We start from the raw sequence: 23,162 nt of genomic DNA, 5'->3' as shown, positions 1-23,162 counted from the left end.
ATTACAACAAATGGCAAACATGCCCTGTTTTAACTCTATTTCAGAAGAGGAAAGTTAACTGTATTGACTACTTGCCTTTGTTAGTTTCATCAGCTAAATCCAATCCATTTAATTTATCTGTAAGTACTTGTCTATATAAGCCTACCAATGTGTCCGATCCCTCTGAATCATAGTCCAGATCACTGACAGAGCTAGGAAGTCGTTTCCTACCAGATCGCTCATACAGTAATTTTGTACCTAGACCTCTCTGCTGCTGTGTGAACACCGGCAATTGTATGCTTTCATAAGATGCAACACTTCCCAGAGATGTCCTTGCAGCAAATGGTGATCTGGGCACAAGTTGCTGACTGGGTGGTGGTGTCACCCAATGAGAACAGTGCATTTGAGTCAGGTGATTGGCATAACATGACATCAGTCCAGGGTATTGAGTCATTGGCTGATCGATCTCAGACACCTGTCTATCGTAGCTGTCAGTACGTGCCAGGTGTTCTGGTAACAAATCACTTGGGGATTCAACAGCTGACACAAATGACAAATCAGATGATACAGAGGTGGACTTGGACTTGGCTTGGTTGTCACTTAGGGATGACTCCGAGTCATGTACAGTGGAACTTCCAATCTCATCATGACTGCTGTCAAAGTCAATGACTGGTGCTTCTGGATCTGTTAATTCCCTGATGTCTTTTAGTATTCTTTGACTCTCCAAACTCAGTCTGTCGTCACTGCTAATCAACTGATATCCATCATAATCATCCTCGGCAGCTGAGTAGAACTCACTCTCAGTCAAAGAAGTCTCGGAATAGGCCTGTCTGACTTGGCCTGAGGAGCTAAGTGAATGTAAGCTACTTTTCTGAGAAGTTCTACTGCCTACTGACTGTCCTGACATTGTTGCATGAACAGGCCTATGTCCACTCAAATGGCTATCAACAGAGAATTGCACTGAGCTCTTAGATTCCTGAGCACTACCTGGAATGGGATCAATATCACCCATGTCTAAACTATGGTGGCGTGCACTTGGGTAAGTCCTATCCCAGCGAAGAGCTTCAATGGGTAAACTCTGGCAGCTCCCCTCTAAAGGTGGTTGACCTCCAAGATATTTGAGATGTAGGTCATGACCTGAACTGTGAATACTGGTTTTGGAGTGTCCACTAGACTGTCGACTTGCTGCATCATGTCCTGGCATATTGGTATCTGATTCTTTGACTTGTCCATGATTTATCTGGGCTTGTGTTGATACTTTACTAACTGACGTCTGTGATCCGTGTATACTGGGTGTTATTTTATTGTCAATACTCCCACTTTGACTTCGCCTGGCACTGGGGCTAAACATTGGTACATACCCTGGAGTAAACTTGAAATTAGATCTAGTTGGGGATCCTTCTGGACTGCGACGTCTTTCACATACAGCAAACACTAGCTGTCCCTTTTCAAGGAGACTCTGACCATATCCATAAATCTGTTCACTATCTGGTCCCTGTCCAGGAAGAACTGTAAACAAAGAATCAGATGTTCCTTCCCTGGCATCAAACTGACTCCTCTCAAAGAATTTCACACCATTGCTGTTATTGCCAAAAAATTTGCACCCTCCCAGACATCCACATTTTCCTATTACATCTGGATTAAATACTGTATCCTCCATTGGCCATAGAAACCATAGACGTTTGGTTTTCTTGTCGTGGATTTTCAGGAATTTCTCCTGTAAGTGATGAAGCTCTGGGTGTGGTAGGGACATTGCTGCATCTACAACGATGGGTCCTAAAGACACACCACCGGCTCCTAGCCAGGTATCGTACACAGTGTTGGCATGGTGATCTTCTGAACTGTGTGCAATGTATTGTTTCATTTCTATGTTACGTATCATCACAGTCACACCTGTTGCAGTGCTATCGCCATGGAGATTACACGTTGCTATCCTGACAGGATGAACCTGTGAAGACATCAAATATGTTTGAATTTATTTAAAAATTTTATGGATCAAAGTTGATCATTTTCTGTCCTAAACTGTGTAACAATGATGCTAAAACTTCAAGTAATTTATGAGTGACTGCTAAGTAAATTTCAAACCAATTAAGCTGAGTAAAACAAACTATCTAAGTTTTTAATTATCAAAAGCTTCTATCATCTCCATGACAACCTCTCCTGTCCTAAACTTAATGAATGTTTGCTGACATGGTCATTGATATTTAGTTTTTTAAATATTTTTTTTATTTTTATTGGATGCACAAAGATTGATATGCATGTTCTCTCTAAGCTTTACATATCAGATTTCCATAAACAGAAAATGGTAAAAAATAGTTATTTATAGAATATGTTATCAGGGGAGTCCACTTCTTATAGTAAAGGACAGTATCACACACTTCGTGCGAACATAATTGCAGTAATGTCAAAAGCTGCAACTGCCAACATTGTTGACTCGCAAAACGCACTACCCTTGCACTATTCAGGAAAAGACATTCTTGAAAATCTGTATTTATCCAACACAACACTTGCAGTGAGGCACTTATTCTGTCATTATCATGTTATTTTGACAACTCCTAACTATACTGGGATATGACTATATCCAAGAAAACTGACCAAAAGAAATTTCTTGAGTTGTAATATTTGCCGGACATAAAACCTTGCCACCCTAATCTTCCTGAATTTTCAACAGTTCCTATTGTTTTGGGGTTGTACCATTATACAGAAAGGGTTAATAGCTTCAAAACCAGCATATGCTCTACCCACGTTTTCTTTTTGCTATCTTACCTGTATATGACAAGCTGATCCTGTATCTACCAAATACAAGTCAATTTGGTCTAATGATACCCTGGTCATTTCATATTTGACATCTTCCACCAGCGGACATGGTATGTTCAACTTTGGGTCTTTCTTAGTACATAGTTGTTGTGGTACACAGTGCTGGCAGTTCTTGTATGACACAGTGTGTTGGAATGTATTCTCGGAGTCCATGGCCAAAAAGACAAACATCTGGGCAAAGGCAGCTACAGACTGTAACTGTGAGAGAGAGGAAGAGATAAACATATAGTGGTTATTATTTTCTTGCTTCTATTAGACAAAAAGATCTTCTCATCCCTTTCCACAAATGAATGAAGGCAGCCTGTGTGATTGCTCTTCCGGAACAAAATTTTGTTGCATCCAATCATATCACTCCTTTCAGTTTACTGAGTTACATCCTGCATGTTCACACCCACACTGGACATGGTGTGTGTGTGTGTGTGTGTGTGTGTGTGTGTGTGTGTGTGTGTGTGTGTGCATGCGTGCATGCATGCGTGCATGTGTGCGTGTGTGTTTGTGAGAGATAAAAATCAGATAAGATGGCAGCTGAGTCATTTTTGGGGAGTAATGACATTGTACTATAACTTTAATTTGTTTTTAATTTACCTGTGGTATTGTTACTTTGCCACTGACAGACCCTACTTGTACTTCTACCAACCAACCATACTCCAATGTTTCACTAGTCGGTGGCAGACCTTCACCTGAAAACATGGCGTGACCTCTGACCTGGAGACCTGATAAGGTCAGATGACCTTCCTTCAAATGCATGTCAGACTCTGGTCGCTGTAATAAATGAGATACCTCTTTTAGATTAAAATCATGGCATGCAGACTGCAGTGTAGGTATGCGGAATATATCAAAGCCATAAAGTTTCCTTTTTTCACCAACTCTGGTATGTGCAAACTGTCTGAAAGAGAGCTAAGAAAATTGTCAATTCTTGTTTTACAGAACTCTGTTTTACACTGGATGAGGCATCATGGGTAAGTAAAAACTGTTAGGAGCTTCACATTACTTAAACCTCACCCAAACAATGCTGAGGCCAACTGTGAAGCTCCTATCATTGTTTACTTACCCAAGATGCCTCACCCCAGTCTACAGGTCTCTTCTATGCTGGATTTGTCAACTTTTAGAACTTTTTTGTGATAGAACAGCCACATGTTAAAGGAGGTAGGTGAAATGACTTTTTGTAGGCATGAGAAAAACTGTCAAGGTAAAACCACACACACGTTTGTTTTAAATGTACTTATTTATCAAATTTGGTCTCTATGTAAAATAAAAGGTTAATCTCAAGTTTTAGTAGAATAAATGAACATTCGTGGACTCTGGGTTCATAGTTACTCATGAAAATTTTTACTCACAGAGTAAAAAAAAGAAGAAATTTTTTTACCTCTGTGAGTAGGAATTTTCATTAGTATGAATAGTCAAGTTTATAATGTGACTTACTGCAAATGTATCAGACAACAGCAATGTAACTGGCGATATCAACAATTGTAGTTTTGTCTCTTTGTATGATTTATGCATCTCAAAACACAATTGTTCTAGATGACCTGTTGGTATAGCACCATCCTTATCTCCACAATGCTGCAAAAAGGGGGAAAAAACATCAATAGCCTATGGGTTCACAAAAAGGGGAAAATATCAATAGCCTAAGGATGCTCAAAAAGGGAAAAAAAACATCTCCAATGGCATATGGAACAAAGTGAAATTCAATTTGATTCTGGGTTTTTTTTCATACATGTGACTGTTAGTTTAGGCAAAAATCCATACAAATTTGTACATTGCCTTGAAAGTTACACAATAAAATTGTAAATCAAGAAACTTTGATATTTATTCCAACACTGGAAAAAACGTATTCAATCCTTCATTTTTAATTGTCAAGAAAGGTATTGCGATATATGGATTCAGAAGAGCTTTATCGTACAGTGATGCTGAATAACATATAAACCTTCTTTCAAATTATGGACAATTTTTTTGTAGTTAGTGAAAAGACTTGTACTCCAGATAAACTTGTGTACCTTAGGGAAATATCCTGTGACATCATTGACACTGACAGAGACTGTTACATCCAAAGGTCGCAGTGTTAGAGGGTTGATCTTTTCATCTGTAGTCGTGTCCAATTCATTCATGGTAGTACTGCTAGATGGTCCAACAGATATTGATTTGGAACTATCACTTAAATCTCGAAACATCTGATCTTCACCAAAGAAATTTTCCTGCAAGATATATTTTTTTATATTGTCACCATCATCATCATCATCATCATCATCATCATCATCATCATCATCATCATCATCATCATCATCATCATCATCACCACCAACACCACCACCATCTCCACCAACACCAACACCACCAACACCAACACCACAACCACTACTATCATCCCCGTCCCCACCACAAGTACCACCACCACCATCATCCCCACCACCACCACCACAAATAGTACCATCATCATCATCATCATCATCATCATCCCACCAAAACCATCACCATCACTATCACCATCACCACCACCATCATCACCATCATCAATTACATACTATACAGTACAATTGTTCAACAATACATTCATCAGTTTGATATAATCTTACCTTAAGGAAATAAAAATGTCTAAATATGACACCATAGACGTAGAATTCAGACGGTCCTACATCAAATTCTACATGTATTCTATCAGGAGGAAGGGTTGTTGGGTCAACTACCATGGCAACCGGAGTCTTTGTATCCTTGGTTGTCTTGGTAACTCTTCCAACATCAGAAACTGGAGCTAAAACCATTGGAATGTCTTCATTTGGAGGAAGGGGGTAGTATGTATAGCAGATATTGAGAGATGCAGCAGGAACAAACCAGCAATCAATCCAACCAGCACTGCAAAAAAAATTATTGGATACTATTCTTTAACCGAAAGGTTAGTATTTGGAATATGGTTTATTTCAATTCAACCTTGGAGCTATGTTTGAAAGATGCACCACTCTTGGATGTATATAACATGGAAGTACAAAAAGCAGTCAAAATATGTTTTCACAACTGTAACTTACAACTCCTTGATTTCCTAAAATCTATTTTATTGAAAATGAAATATTAAGCAGAAGTATTAGGATTGTCTGAGAATGTGTTGGCTGTGACACACTTGACATGACAATTTTGCAATGTACTTGCAGCTACAGTACTCAAACATCATGGCCCTTCCAGTGCAAAAATTGCTTCTGAATAGCACTCCTAGTGGCCAAACTGTAAAACCTTTTGTCTTTCCAATAACTGAAACTGAAATATGTTGCTACACTTGTGACAAATACAGCCACACAGAACATCAGAATCAAGTTTGTACATGTCCTGAATACACCACACATGTACTCACACATCATGAGGTTCTGTAGTGGAGTAGTTTGACAGAACTGAATGCTTAAATTTAATATACCAGTTGCCCCTCTAACCTGCCATCTTATGATGTACTATGCAACACTTCAATTTCATATACACTTTCTATTTTTGTTTACCGAAGGAAGCTTGATGATGTTGATGTTTGATCTTGAAGTTGAGGCTCAAAGTCAATTTTAACACCTTGGACGTACCTAGATACTATGGATGTAAACATTTGAAAGTTGACTTTCTGTGTTTCACAGCTTTTAAAATATTGTACAATATTGTGTCACCAATTCAGCCAAAGTAGATATCAAAATTTACAAGTCAACCTGTGTTTCCCTCCCTCCCTCCCTCCCTCCTCCCTCCCTTGTGATAAATTAAAAAAAAAAGTACAAATTTCAGCAGCTTCATACATCAAAGTTTTCTTACCTAGCTTGTGTAACTTTTCTCCATGCTGGCTTCAACTTGCCGTTATTATTATTGTTGATATTATATTTCATTTTGGCATCTTTGGTTTTTTGCACTGACTCTTTACATGATTTGTCAAGTGCTAACAGTGCATGTCTACTGGTGTTAGTTTCTGGTAGGTAGGCTCTTAGAGTTCCATTCTCAATCTAAAATATAGGTGTATATCATTGCTCTAGTTATCATTTTATTAGCAATGTTTTGATATAATGTACTTGTAATAACTTTTACAAAGGGGAAATTTAGTTCTCAATGAAATCATTTGAATAGCGCCCTCTATTGGCAAAACTGGAATTTTGTTCTCACTTTGAGATGAAACTTGCATCTCTTTTGTCACATTTTAAATGGACTTCAACTGAAACGTCATTTCAATATCATTGTCCTGTCCAAATTATTGTATTTTTATCTTGTAAACATAATTTCTGAAAATACAGCCTGTCCACTCTGGATATTTTTCAACTGTCTCTGTTCCTTTCACAACAGAAAAGTAAAGACACTTTTAATGAGAATTTTACAGGCAATGTCTCTAAAACTGACTGGTATATTTACAAAAAATACTTACTGCTACCCAGAATTTTATTGGCACAGTCTCAGGTATGAAGTCGGTAAAGGGCAAACTGAATGACAAATCAAAATGTTCAGCACATATGGCCATCAACACTGAAATAGTAAAAAACAAGTCAGTAATATATTGGCATGCACACAAACTCAACACACATCATGATATTATATGCAGTGACACTAACACAGCAAGATATGACAGACAGACAGACAGACAGACAGACAGACAGACAGACAGACAGACAGACAGACATGCAGCCTGGTTGATTGGCAGGCAGGCATACATACATACATACATACATACATACATACATACATACATTCATTCATACGTACCTACATACATACATACATACATACATACATACACGTATACATGCATACGCACGTACGTACGTTCGTATACACACACATACAGAGAGACAGACAAACGCAGCCAGAGACAGACAGACAGACAGACAGACAGACAGACAGACAGACAGACAGACAGACAGACAGACAGACAGACAGACAGACAGACAGACAGACAGACAGACAGACAGACAGACAGGCATATTGACATTGACACTTACCATTTTCCTGGTTATGAGATGCACAATCAACCCAATTATATTGGTTTGCTGGTAGAATGAGTTCAAATTCATGAAAGACAATATTAAACTGCCATGTATATGGTGTAAATGATAGGATGTCTGGACGACTTTTACTAGACCAATCTGTCATTAAATCTGCAACACAAAAAATCGTGCCATTAACATGACCTGGCAGGTAAAAATGAAGGCATAAATTCAACTTGCATTATGAAAACACAACAAAAGTAAGAATTGACATAACAGAATTATCACAAGATGCTAGTTGTACTGTTTTATTTTTTGACTTAAAAATTGCTCTCAGGGACTTTTTTATACAGATCTATAAGCACATATACAAATACATACACAATTTACATGTCTACATAATTCCATTCAGGTTTGGGACTATGTTGCAAGCTCCATATCATGTTGTTGTGCAACTTGTGGAACTATGAAGCCTTTCCAAGTCAGTCTACAGGCTATTCTAGAGTTACCCAGGCCTGGCAAACATAACACCACTGGACTCTGTGTAAGTAATCATCCCTGACAGTTTGAGTTATTACTCTGGAAGTCTCCCCAAATTCACACTTGTTGTCTTGTGAGTGAGACAGGGCTGAGTGATACAACCTAACCATTGAGTCTGTAGAACACTCGTCCTGGGTTTTGGTTAGTCAAAGAAAATCACAGTTTTCAGTGGCATTCAAAACCATGACCTCCTGACTGCTAGTCTTGAGCTTAATGACTATCTAACAATTGTTTTATTTTAAAAGACATAAATCCTGATTCATAAAAACTGGTTGTAACTACAAACCAAATAGATGACAAACTGATTTGACTTACCTAAAAGGAAAGTTTTATGTTGGAAAATCAATGACCAGATCCCCCTTGAAACAGTCAAATCACATTTCCAAGTCTGGTGGTGATTCCATATAATGGGGTAATGAACTTCAACTGTGAACTAAATTATTAAAATAACACAGTGCTGTTAATTCAGTTCCTCAAGTATAACTGCCAACATCAGGCTGTGGACAAGCAGAACCTGTTGCAAACAGGGAAAGTAAACAACTGAATTGGATTAATAACACTTGGCATAGCATGTTGGAAGAACAGAGACTTGTATTACATTCCATCATTTGATTAGAACAGTTTTATGGCCATTTTAGTAAATGTTCAGTTCCCCTGACATTTCATGTACACATAAAAGACCATAAAACTGTTCTTATCAAACCATGGTGTGTAATACAAGTCTATGCTGTTCTAACATGCAGAGCCAAGTGTTATTAATCCAATTCATTTGTTTACTGTCCCTGTTTGTAATAGGTTCCATTCGTCCATGGTCTGATGTCAGCAGTATTACATAGTCTATGAGTGACCTATGCAAGTTTCTGACCTAGTGTTACACATTCTATCAGTGATCTATACAATAGACTTGATAGATTAAGTACTCTACCTGAAGTGTTTCACATTCTATCAGTGATCTATATTGTAAACTTGTAGATGAATCCAGATATAAAAGCTGACTGCTGACTTTAGTTTTGTAGCCATCCTGTGTGACAACCCATGGAATGCAGACTTCAACACAAGATCCAGCACCTATGTTCATGTGAATGGCATTGGTTTCCTGTACAATAGTAAAAAATATTAGTATAGTATGGATAATGTAGCAGTTATTTTACATGGAGTGGATAGGTAGCATAGCATGGACAATGTGCAAGTTACTCACCATCAGTAAAAGCAGAAGTGTCCACTCATGATTTCAATGAAAACGATGTTACCCAATCACACAAGATTTCAGTATTTTTATTTGCAAATGTGATAAATATATAACTCAAAATCGTGACTTTGCCAGTCCATGTGGTATCATAACTGAAAACCCAGCAATACATGAAGTAAATGATCCACATGGCAACAGCTCACAAAGCGTTACTTAACATGTACATAACATTCAAAAGAAATATAAAGCTGATAAGAAGCATCAATGCACATTTTACGCTTACCTTGCATTTTGTAAATAATATATCTATAGTAGCGTCTTCTAATATATTCATTCTAAAATCAAACCTAGTACACTGACGCGTGTCTCCTGGTTTCGGTGGTTTTGTTACTGTCATTGGTTGATAGTCAACGGGAAAAAACAACTTGTGTAGCAGTTCCCTGTAAACCGTTAGAAACATTCAAGAACCATTGTTATTGATATTTCACATCACTAGTATTTTATAAAGATAACTTTTAATTACTCTACATAATCTTAGAATCTTATAAGCCATTTCCAAATGAAAACACAACTATTTTGTTGCAAAACCTGCTGATTATAAGGTGACAAAAACATACATGAAAACGCAACATTTTGAAAGCACTGCCGAAAGTGGATCGTTTTCAATACAATGTTTTCATTGGAAAACAGAGAATGAGAGTCCATGTAAAAGGACAAAAACAGAATGATTCAAAAAAAGCCAAATGAAAACGCAGCAATTTGAAAACACACAATTTGACCTCACGAATGACCCCATCGATGACATGTGCCCTTGTTATGTTTGCACATCTGCAACAACTTTGTTTTCAATTTGTTCAGTCTTTGGCGTTTCCATGTAACAGTCAAGAATCTTTGTTGGCCTGATGTGTAAAACCCATGAAAAGACATTAAAATGAAAACTATATTGATTTCTAGATTTTTATTTGAACTGCAGCCTTACAATCCATAACAAGTCTAGCTAATATGGCTAATCTTTGCAAAGGCACAGATGCTTGTAAATGTGTTAGAAAAACAAAAATACAACAATTTGCCCCACAAAAATAAACCTGCCATAGAGTAACAAACCAAAACAAGATGAATTTAATGTACAGCATAATAAGTTTTCAATCATAAGAAGTTGTCATTATCAAGTTCTGAAAATACCTATTTAATCATTCCTAGCCCACAACTTGACAACATGTACTCATAATTCGACAATTCTGTTCAAATGTTAGTTATATACAAGAGATGATTATTTTGTCAAGCACTCTTCATAAGAGGGCGCCCTCAAGAGTTCACTTTCACCCTACTGGCCATACACAAATAAGAGTGGGGTGAATTGAACTCTGTTACCAATGTGAAATTTAAACCCACTAGTTTTGTTTTATGAAAAATTTTGAGTGATTCTACACTATCATGTTGTCTAGGTATGACTACTGGATATGACTATTTATCTATATTCTTTGAACATTTTCATATTTTGACACAAATCAAAACCGAATGACACTGCATTTATCATAATTTATAAACATCTAATTTATCTAAATTCCAAATAAACATTCATTGCTATTTTAAAATGAGTAAATTCCTACAAAAACTGTTGAAATAATATCTTTTTAGTGCCCCAAAGTGATTCATTTTATTGTTGTCTTTGCCAACTCAGTCTGGTGAGGTACACCTACATTTGTATAAATTCAATAACATCATCAACCGTAGGGATTTCTAAAACAACCATCTGTTGCCTGATTTAATCTTTCAATAGAAAATCAATAATAACACCTTAGTCATATACACAATCTATGTCATTCAATCGAAAGGTTCAAACATGGCCCTACTGGGTAGTAAATATTGAACTGAAAGGTTCCAACATGAAAGTCAAATAAAACAAACAATTGTTTGTATTCTCATCATAATAATTATGTCATAGATATGATACAGAATATTTTACTTATCAATATTTTAATGATTTAATATCATATACCCAGTATTACATCCATATTACCTACATTGTAATTCAATAGGGGAAAGTGCGCTGTCCCTAACATTTATTTTGTAATTCAGTGCCATCACATTTATGCAATAATTTGCTGTATCATACCTAGGCACACTTTACCCAAATAAGGTTTGTTGTGTGAACTGTTGAACCATTGTTTTCTCAAAAAATAAGATACACAATATTTTCTAATGTATTTTAATGATTCATATGGTATAAGATAAAACCCTTAGGGACAAGATATGAGTTTATGAACCTTGGTAGTACGGCTTATGGGCTCTCCCAAGGTTGGGTCTTAATGCCATAGTACATACATTTTTTACCTCAGTCTAAAAACCCATATCCAGGCCGTCAAGATTATCATAATTTCATCACACGTACAACACCAAAAATAACTACTTAATTGTTTTACAGGTGTAATGTTATATACCTGAACGGTTTATCAATACCTTTAGGGTTAGTTTGTATGAAACAGCAAATTAAAACTTGACAAAATCTCTACAGAAATAATACAAAATTACTAATTTCAAAAATTTCAACATCAATTTGTCTAGACTACAGATGCATATAAGATGTGCTAGTTAACATGGTATATATTACAAGCAAACAGAGAGACAATATAAGAACACAGACAATGTGTTGCATGTGTTTTGGTAACACAAGGGTCACAGTACATGAACACCGACTACAATATGTTGCCTGTGTTTTAGGGTCAAATAGGTCACACCATGTGACGCCATATGGTCTCATTATTTTCATTAGCACAATTTGTACATGTATAATTTGAGGACTGAGAATCCCTGGTAACAGAGAAAAGAAAAACTGATAAAGAGAGAAATTGTTAAAGGCATACTGGCTGCAACGGGGACTATCATTTCTCTATTTGTGTTATTGTTAATATACTTTTACTATTGTACATACATGTAGTTTACATATGCGTTACACTGTAATAGGGGTAGACCATCTGGGTGGTTTTTTTCACCTTTTAAGCATCCTCAAATACAATTATAAATGACTCATACATGTTTTCATTGCATAATTATGATTTCTTTGACAAATACACATCTAATAAATCATGCTTTAATACAGGAGGTGCCTTGCTCTTAATTGAAGTAAAGTAGTTTAAAACAAGACAAGGTCAAAGGTCAAGATTTTGAAAGAAAGTGAGTGTGTGTGTGTGTGTGTGTGTGTGTGTGTGTGTGTGTGTGTGTGTGTGTGTGTGTGTGCGTGCGTGCATATGTGTTTGTGTGTGCCTCTTGTAGCTTTCCTTTTTTTTAATTAACATGACATCAAAAGAAATCATTAACTAAAATACTGAGAAGTTAGAGCTTACCTCTGCCTATCAGCCCATGGTCCATAACTGATATCAGTACCTTTACCACATTTGACATCCATACCCCAACATGGTGCATCCTCATCCGTATTTGACTCATTGTCTTCTGGTACCACTCCTACAATGTACATATCAATACACACATATTAATATGTATACGTGACATCAGATTAAAGTCAGAAACTATCACACTATGGGGTGTGGGGAAGGGTACACATGGGGTGTGGGGAGGGGGTACACATGGGATGTGGGGAGGGGGTACATATGGGGTATGAGGATGGGCACACATGAGGTGTGGGAGGGGTATACATGAGTTGTGGGGAGGGGGTACACATGGGGTGTAGGGAAGGGGTACTTTACTCATGAGTTAATAACATTAGGTATGTTTAAGTTCCTGAGCCATGGGACATACCTTAACTGTGACAATAAAACAACACAGGCCAGGATTGTCAAATTTTGCCATAATTCTCAGTACCTGTAATAACATTTTACCATACAATACCACTTACCAGGTTCATCAACATAGTAATACATGTCTAACTTATTGGACTGCAACACTACAAAGCCTTCACCCATGTACCTTGGTGGACTGAAAGATACAACGAGAAGGAAGTACGTGTAAGAAAAATAAATTCATTTAATATTTACCAAAAGCTAATTCATGGTCTTCAACATTTAAATCAAAAGTTATCATAATGGAAACATTGGACTGTCATAGTATATTGTATACATGCACCTCATCTCAGATGTTATATAATTTAAATGTATGATTCATTTATCCATCCATCCATCCATCCATCTGTCCGTCCGTCCATCCGTCTGTCTGTCTATCCATCCATGTGTCTGTCTGTCTGTCTATCCATCCATCTGTCCTTCCATCTGTCTGTCTGTCCATCCATCCATCCATCCGTCTGTCGGTGTATGTCTATCCATCCATCTGTCTGTCTCTATGTATCTGCCTGTCTGTCTGTCTGTCTGCATGTATTTGTCTGTCTGTGTCTGTCTATGTCTATGTCTATGTGTGTGTATGTGTGTGTGCATCTATGTAGCTGTCTGTCAGTCTGTCTGTCTGTCTGTGAACATGATGCCAAATAAACTACAGTTGTACTGCATCATTACATGTGAAATCTGATTCCTCTATCAAATCATAACCAGACTGCAAACACAGACACTAGTGTGAGATATAATCAATGCAATTCAACTGTAATACAATGTTACACTAACAGGAATGTGAAGAACTTTATTTACAAGTGTTTTAACCTGTGTAGGTCATCCATGTAGTAGTAGGTCAGAGACTAGCATTACATTTATTGACTCAATCAATGTGTACATGTTGATAGCAAAGTGTCTAGAACAGACTTCCATAGATATACAATCTCGTACATTGATAGTTGCCATGGCTACAAGTCTGCTTACTAAATGTCAGCCTGACATACTTTCACAATTAACACTGTGTATTTACACGATGTCTGTAGGATAAAGGATATTGATGGCTGTGGCATCCTCCACCAGTATGGATATCATCACATTCCACACCACAGATAGCCTTAACATACATGTACTAGTAGCATTCTACTACACACACTTTACCCAACTGTATTCACAATCACAGCATAGACATGACTTGTAAAATATTACATTTATTTCATTTACGCTCACATCTGTACTACTACCAGTAGACTAGTATCCATCACATGTTATGTATACTGACTATCCTGGTATAGTATATGGAGTTAGTCATGTAGTTAATTATTTAAGTAAGTATTAAGTACTTGTCAATTATAATACTAACAGACTGAGACAAGTGTTCTGACAACATTGTCAATTAGTCATGTAAACATTGTGTGTTGTAAATCAATAGTTTCTAATACCAGCCACTGATCATACATGTACATACTACATACACTGTTGTAAAAAAAACTTCCATTTAGAAACATACTCTGTAACTTTAGACATCATTGTCTGTATTTTGTGATATAATTGTAATGCATTATATCTACCATAGAACTGCTAGTGTATTATTCGTCACATGCAACATGTATACAAATGATTGCAGGGGGAAGGGTGGGGCCTTGTGATGTCACAAGGTGCGTGGTAAGGAATCTGACATGTCAGATTTTCTGCAACTCGTCACAATTACAAGTTGCTTCTCACGGTGCTTGACGAATTGCCCTATGTAACCACCACGGTGAGTTGCAGGCAGTAACCTTTAACATTATGCCCATGTGTGAAATGATGTTCAATGTTATGATCACCATATTTTTACTACAAGCGTTCTATTTTGGTATATTTGGGTATAAGTTATAACTTCAATTTATCACCCCCAATTACCACTTACCACTGGTATACAAAGTTTATGAATGTTTACTCTGTGCTGAATATCATTTAAATAGTAACTTGAATGCAAATAATGACGGTCAGAAAAATAAATATCACAGTACAGGAACTTTGAATCGAATATAGTTTTACTACATACATCTACAGGTTTGCAGTCATTTTAATGGTTATAATATTAGCAATTTCATAAAATTTCTTCTAAGTCCCTGCTGCTAGAAGACTTGACCTTTATAATTGACCTGTTACATTGTATGTCTAAACATGTGCAACAGTTTGCCTTACGACTCGCCAAGTAATTAGTTGCTTCGTGTACATACTCAGTCATAGTTGCAGCTACATTTTTGTACAATGTACATGTAGCCTCATTGCATGCAACAAATTGCTTCATGCATCCCCCTGTGTAACTGGGCCATAGGGAGCACTGTTTTACACCAGTTTGTCATTCACAGCTACTTGTTTTTAGAACTCAGACATACACCTTTTTGTAAGCTTTATTTTGAATCCAATACACATCTCCATTTAAACTTTTATTAATTCATTTTATTGTTTTCCATATATTTTAGCACTTTTGCCAGTTTTATCACTTTGAATTTTTAATACAGTTTCACTTTTATTGAAGTAGACCTTTGCTGTATATCATTGTGTTTATATTACTCACATCTGTTTTGTTCATTTTGTTATTGTTTTTAGAATAAAAAACCTTGTGAGGTCAAAATGCTGGCAATAAATTTTAACGTAGCCTCAAGGATTTGTGGTCTTTGTTTTCAAACCAAAACCTACAATAGATTAGAACATATAGTACATAGAAAGTGGACCTTAACAAGCATTTCCTTTTGGTTTTTTATATTGATTTTGGTTTTCATGACTCGTTTTTATAGAGTTGAAAAACACAACACAATAAATAATATGAATGCAAAAATTTAAAGTGGCACAAATTGAGTTAAGCTTTTTATTCAAGTGAAAATACTTAAAACATAAAAAAGCATAAAACCTTGCTTAAAATATTCTAGTAAATATTAATATCACTGGATGCTTAGAGTTCTCTCCTGGCATTGTTAGAACAGTTGATTGTATAGTAGGCATTTCTTGAATATTTTGTGATATGTATCATAAATGATGTCATTGGATAGTTTATGAGTTATATCTTAATACCAGATTTGAGTTCAGTGAATTGCTTGAGATGGTTAAGTATGTTTCAGTAAGTAGTATACTGCAAGTATATTTGAAATATGCAGCAAAGATTACACCAGGTTTCCCTCTCTGTTACCAGGATTACCCATGTATGGAAATTTATGTTTTGCCAGATTTCCTCCACTGTTACCAGGGTTACCCAAACGTCAGTGAAAATGTAGAGTAACAATTATGTCTTGTACAGAAAACCCCCCCAAAATATCCGTTTCATTTATATATAATGTAATAGTAGTACTTGGTAATGTAGACTACATAGTTTTTATAGCTTTACATCTGAAAATTATGTTTTGTGACAAATTTTGTAAAAATTAATACTTTTTTTTTTCTTTTTCTAAAATTCAAGGCTACACGTAAAAATTAATACTTACTCGTCAACAACTGGACCGGTGTATTTTGGACTTGGCGCTAGCATTGCCCGTACATTTTCACCTTGGCACTTGATGCTATGCATGAACTGATCTAGAGGTGAACTTGCTTGTTTTGTTGTGTACACAATGTGTGCATCCTCCATGCTTATTGTTAATGTAGTAGGTACAAGCTTGTTTCCAAACACAACACGTCCCTGTCAAAAAAATCATAGCACAGTGAAGAAAGTCAGGTGACAGCAGATTCAGGAAAGGAATACAAAGTCATACAGTATCATTATCTGCTAATATCATACCACAGGGAACTGGAGGCATACATGCAAAGATTTACAGAGTAGTCAAAAAGATATGTAAATCTTCACATACATGTCTCCAGTTCCCTGTGGTCATACACAAATTGATCAACATAACAGAACTATAGTTTTTACCATTTTGACCAACAATAACTGCATTTCTATACATTATGACAAAGTAGAAAGAATTCTTGGTACCTGAAATAGAATATTACTGCCTAGGCGCATCATGATAATAACGAACAGTCGATTTCTTCTTCAACAGTCACCATAACTTTTGTACCCCGCACTTCACATGCATGTGTGAGTAAGTCAACCTTGTTCTATTTTGACCCTCTAGCATGAGGTAAAATGTTATTGCAGGTACTGAGAATGCCATCAGAAATGATGATATAATAAATTAAATTTCCTGGTATAATATATGTTTCAATGACCATTCATCAAAATATGATTTATAGATACTTACAGTTGATACATCTATTTTGATAACAGGTACCAAATCCCTCCAGGTTACTCCTTTGCTTTTTTTCCGTATGGCTGCAGTTTGTTCTTGCCTATTGTAGAAGGTTGAGAGGACAATATTATTATACATTTACTGGATAAATTACATGTTTGTATTGGTGCAATAGTTTTAGTAATAGTATTACATGTACATACACGTCCACACTAATACTTATTCAGAGTTCTTGATAAGGGCAGTAAATAGGTAAAGTTCCCCAGTCATTTTACTGAGGTTCCCTACCAGTGTTTTTGTTATGAGTGGTTGTAGGAAAAATCTACCTGAGTTCCCCAGTCATTTTACTAGGGTTCACTATCAGTGTTTTTTGTTAAGGCTGGTAAGTAGGTAAAATCTACCTCCCTAGCAAATTTATGGCATAATGTATTGGAAACTATACCAGTTTTACCAAATGTCCTCCTTTCGGTTACCGTGGTTCCCAGACCTTAATAAAGACCTAATCTGATTAAAATCCGATATAGATGTCAGCTAATGGCCGCCTCCTCTACAGAGGAGGCGATCAAGAGGAAATCATAAACATGTATCATTAAGGTCAATTCAAGGAAAATTACCAAGGTAAAATAACAATGAACAGGTAGCCGACATCTATATCAGATTTCAATCAAATTGCATGGTAAAGACCCTGCTAATTATATGCACACTGATGTTATAAACTACACTATACCTTCCTGACCAGCAATATGTAACATTCTTCCCTACGCTACCTAATATGCAGCTTTTATAAAATAAAATAAATGTAAAGCTTTATTCTTCAACTATTTGCCTAACATTCCAATCTTATAATCTACATACAGTTAACATGTAAGTCTCTTTCCTACATTTTGTATTATGTACAACTATTCCCCGACATTCAGTTTTCATAAATTATACATTGTGTACAATCATGTAAAGCTCTGTTCTTCCACTACTTGCCTACGGCAAAGTGTGTTACACTATACACCATGTAATCACAATATGTATTATTTATTACAACAGATCACCCTACAGTTAGACTGAAGTCATTATGCTACACACTGTTTTATTGTGATTATCCATCAAAATACCTTTCTAAATGAAACAGCATTATTAACTTGCTATTAACATATATCTGAACTAATAGACACAATTTATTTGATGGATATTATTACTATATAATATTACAGACTTCCATGCCTTGTTTTTCCAAAGTAATTTTGATAATGGTTTTGATTCAATATTTACTCATTTTCTATCATCATTATTATTATTATTATTATATTTGCATTTTTTTGCATACTTTCCACATAGATTAACATCACAGTAACTTAACACAATATCTAGTGTGGTAATGTGCATTTTAGAAGGATGTATTTAGATATTGCTTACCGTTTTTGGTTTGCAGCTTTCTTTCGTTCCGTTTCACTTTCTGGTATCATGGTGGGTTCTAAACCAAATTTTTTCTCCATCTGACTATACAGTGATGATCTGTTGTAGATATGGCATTCCAAACCATTCAGTAGGAGATTAAGTCTAGTTTCTGCATGCGACATATCAGCTGGAAACAAGTATACACAATTTACATATCAAATGCTGGAACATGACTACTAGGTTGTTGTATGTGCCATCAAGTGTAGGGAAAGCATTTGGAAATGAAAAACTACTAAACATTGCTTGTATCTTGTCTTTGTCTTATACATTACATTGATCAATTGTAATTACAGCATTTCAATGTCAGAAGTTACGCAAATTTAACCTCCACATTACATCAGTATTATTCAACACTAAAACTATATAAAATATTATTTAGTAGCCTCTTATCTATCGCCTACAGATAGAACCCACCCCCCTCACCATCTCAGACATCCATGTCTGTCTATCAAAGGTGAAGACGAATAAAAATACAATATATTAAAGGCAAAAAAAAGAGAAAAAGATTTGTTTCTGGTCAGGACAGTTTGTCTAAAATGGTGCGACAACATGATTTTCTTCTCTCTTTTTTTAATTCTCAACAAACCTATCACTCCATCTACTATGTATGGCCATTACTGTTCTTTTTATTTAGTACTTTAGAGCAAGTGTGTATGTGGGGCAGATGTCATTTGCTTGTTCATGATTGGCTCTGCAGTTGTTTTCACTCAAGTAGGGAGGGTTATTTTTGTGTTTCCCCTCGGATCTGCAGACTGCATGGGCTGGACAAATGTGGAAAAAAAAGAGGCCGACACGAGGGTATTTAAGTGATGTGTGCACTGACCAGAAACAAGTCTTTTTTTTCTGACCTAAGACAGGAAAGAATGACATTATGCTGTTACCTTGAGGATCTTGCATTGGTTGAAAAGGTCTCCACCAACGAAATATAGCCCATCCATCTTGAACTCTATAAAAACGATTGACATGATTTGTGTTAGTTTCATGTACTTTACAGATTTAAGATGCAGAAATCGACAACAGCTGTCCAAGAAATGGTGCCAAGTACTAATGGCATGTATATGGGCTACTACATTGCACTCTCATGACTATGTTGTATTTTGTCAATGAACTAAGTTAATGGCTGACAATGCAGATAAGAATAAACTTACACTGCACATGTACATCTTTTTAAGACGCAGAAATCGACAACAGCTGTTAAGAAATGGTGCCAAGTACTAATGGCATACATGAAGGCTACTATGTTGTACTCTCATGGCTATGTTGTATTTTGTCAATATAGATAAGAATAAACTTACATTGTAATGTATATCTTTTACATAAAGGGGTATGTTTCAATCCCAAGCCATCCCATCGGTGTTAGCTTAATAAAGATTACATGGGATCATTCTTTTGTTCTAGACCAACTTTTCTTTTTTCTATATCTCTGCCAAACAAACCATTTCACACCTAAATTTCACACCTAATCTGAACTGGGCCTCGAATGGCTAATTTTGAAAATGAACATTTTGAGTGAATGAAGTACAATTTTGAGACGAATTAAACTGCAATAGTGCCTTGAAGGACCAGCTGAATTAGGGCGTGAAAACCAGTTGTCTGGTAGAAAATATAGAAAACGTTGGTCCAGAACTAAAGAATACTCCTATTGTAATCCTTAAGATGACACTTATTACATATCCTGGTATTGAAACACTGGCCTTTACTGTTACATTTTAAATTATAAATAAATATCTGAGAAAAAAACTGAAGATTAATTTCTTTTGGACTTTATTTCCTTTTAATGTAATTCATTGTTTATTTTGTAATAATTATATAACGTACTGACATAATTATAAATACATCGGTAATATTTGTAATACTTGATTGTCATTATTACACATTAGGAAAGTGCTGTGATGTCACTCAAAAACAAAGGTAAACACAAGATTAAATCTAGAAAGGCATATATGACAAATGTAAAACAGTTAAAACTATTGCAACAGTTGAAATATTATCACAAAAGTGACTGAACTGTATGTGGGATGAAAGTGTTCCTAAAACATACAGACTTGAATTTAAAGAACTATGACTGGTGATAACAAGGGAGCAACTGAAAACATCATTTGCAGGATTGGGTACTCTCACTCGCAATGAAAGACTCAGTACAGAGGCATACATGTATACAAAATGTTTGTGTAACATGTGGTTTATTGATAGCATGGCTGTGTGTGTTTTTATAGATTTCATAGGTCACTTTTGGGTCACCTTCTATTGTTTTCTCCAATGTATTATCCATAACTGATGTTTTTCCCAAAAGTGTCCTGTGAAAATTTGACTAATGGTGACTACATATTAGATAATAAATCTAACTTATCAACACAGTTTATCAGGAGCTATAATTCTTAAAATTATCAAACACAATGTACAGAAAATAATTCTGAAAATATAAATTTTACAGTTTTTTATCCTTTCTGTTGCTAGGTTGAAAAGATTAGTACACTGTCATGGATATAACTTTTTCAATGCCTGAAAATACGGCCAAAAAAGGCAGTTAATTTTGGCAGGAAAAACTACAATGCTATACTTCAGATAGTTACACAATGCATGTAATATTGTCTGTGAAGTCCTACATTCCTGCACTGTTTTAGTGATAATTACCAATCAAGGCTATATGAAATATTCATGACAATGCTATGTAAATTAATCATGCTTTAATTTTTCCAAGGATGCTACATGTTGTCATTTCCTACTATCATGTCATGTCAGTTCTGGTTGATAATGGTCACAATGTTATATACCTAGTTATGATAATAATAGTGCACCATGTGTTTGGGAACTGAAAGCATACATTCATTATACACTGATATATCATATACTACTCTGTACAATACAACATTTGTGCCACGCTATCAACTATCTCTATGGTTTAAAAGCCTGAGAGGGCTCAACTACACTAACGGTCTACTCACACAGATGTGTACATAGTTTTACTAATTTATAATTAAAAGTGTAAATTATAGGTGTTACAAAAAAGGGCAAAATATCTCTGTGGTTACCATGATGATATATATTGTGTAGTACCAGTGATACTTATAACATTTTTGTATGGCCTTAGTTTATAGTTTAGTGTTATTTATTGTATTTTGTATGACATTAACTGAGTCACATGACCTTTGATGACCTTATCAGGCCATATCATATTAAATAACATGCATTCTGGTTCAAGTACACATCTCTACTCTCAAGAGTGAGGACTTTCGCATCAACACAATAATTCAAAATTCCAACGAAATAAACACGCTACATCTTGTACTATCTCATTTCACTTCCTCTCTCTCTCATGATAATTATCAGAATTTCTTTAAGAAAATACATGATAGAAAAGTTTCTCTGTGCACTTTCTCAAAAAGAATGACTACATTTTAAATATTACTAGTGATAGTGTTGGCAAAGAGAGTGGAACATTTGCCATGTAGATGTAGACAAATTTCAGCTCAGTATTAACAAATAAACAACAGTTCTAGTTGTTTTGTGTTGACTGTAGCCAACACCTGTTTGCATACGACTCAAATAAAAACACAATTACATGCAGTGACTCTAGTCATCATGAGAAACTCCTGAACTAGGATTATTGTGGAAGTGCACGTAACTCTGTATGCATGACACATCACTCACTTGTATGTACATTTATATACAAATGGTATGTGTGTGTATTTGCTTAAAACTGCTGGTACATTCTGCATTTTCAATTCACCATTTCATGCCTAAATTACATGTTTAAAATAATGACATTCACTTCCATAAAATTTAATCAAGGAAAAATTCTCATGATTCACCAGTGACACATATTTAATGTGATAGCCATCATTGTAAATTTACCATGGCAGGACAGGGAAGAAAGCCGTAAAGGCTAGAATCCCTTATGGTGTTCATGTACTGGGTCAGTCGAATTTTAAAGTCCACAACAGTCTTGGCTTGGATGATAGTATAACACAGTAGTAATACAAACGATAACTTACAATACACACATATTTTTCTGTCTTTACCAATACATTAGTTGTTGTTCATTGTGCAGATCAGTTACTTTCTTTATAGTAATTAAAACCAATATAGTTTGCACAGAACATACCTTACAGAACAATCTTCATTGAGGTAATGTAAATCCCGAAACATTACTTTCCCAGATAATAGAGAAACAGAAAATGAACCTACAATAAAAATGAGAGAATAAACTTATCAAGTAGAATGATATTGACTCATAGACTGTAGACACAGACACACACACACACACACACACACACAC

General features: G+C 35.7%; 1 protein-coding gene across 1 annotated transcript in view; it reads right to left on the bottom strand.

Annotated features, from left to right (window-relative positions):
- The window catches only part of LOC144439314 (bridge-like lipid transfer protein family member 1), a 66,280-nt gene that overhangs the window by 41,930 nt on the left and 1,188 nt on the right, over window positions 1-23,162 (bottom strand). Inside the window, exons 2-20 of the mRNA XM_078128594.1 lie at window positions 22,989-23,067; window positions 19,765-19,829; window positions 18,842-19,010; window positions 17,447-17,534; window positions 16,691-16,884; window positions 13,304-13,383; window positions 12,795-12,912; window positions 9,734-9,890; window positions 9,187-9,357; window positions 8,577-8,694; window positions 7,737-7,892; window positions 7,166-7,263; window positions 6,568-6,752; window positions 5,367-5,643; window positions 4,791-4,988; window positions 4,219-4,356; window positions 3,382-3,576; window positions 2,746-2,994; window positions 76-1,927 (exon numbers count right to left, since the gene is read on the bottom strand). Coding sequence (XP_077984720.1) covers window positions 76-1,927; window positions 2,746-2,994; window positions 3,382-3,576; window positions 4,219-4,356; window positions 4,791-4,988; window positions 5,367-5,643; window positions 6,568-6,752; window positions 7,166-7,263; window positions 7,737-7,892; window positions 8,577-8,694; window positions 9,187-9,357; window positions 9,734-9,890; window positions 12,795-12,912; window positions 13,304-13,383; window positions 16,691-16,884; window positions 17,447-17,534; window positions 18,842-19,010; window positions 19,765-19,829; window positions 22,989-23,067 — 4,587 coding nt within the window. The remainder of the gene's footprint in view (window positions 1-75; window positions 1,928-2,745; window positions 2,995-3,381; window positions 3,577-4,218; window positions 4,357-4,790; window positions 4,989-5,366; window positions 5,644-6,567; window positions 6,753-7,165; window positions 7,264-7,736; window positions 7,893-8,576; window positions 8,695-9,186; window positions 9,358-9,733; window positions 9,891-12,794; window positions 12,913-13,303; window positions 13,384-16,690; window positions 16,885-17,446; window positions 17,535-18,841; window positions 19,011-19,764; window positions 19,830-22,988; window positions 23,068-23,162) is intronic.

Source organism: Glandiceps talaboti, chromosome 8 (assembly GCF_964340395.1).
Source record: "Glandiceps talaboti chromosome 8, keGlaTala1.1, whole genome shotgun sequence".
NCBI classification, from domain to species: domain Eukaryota; kingdom Metazoa; phylum Hemichordata; class Enteropneusta; family Spengelidae; genus Glandiceps; species Glandiceps talaboti.
This window is presented reverse-complemented; position numbering and strand designations above follow the sequence as displayed.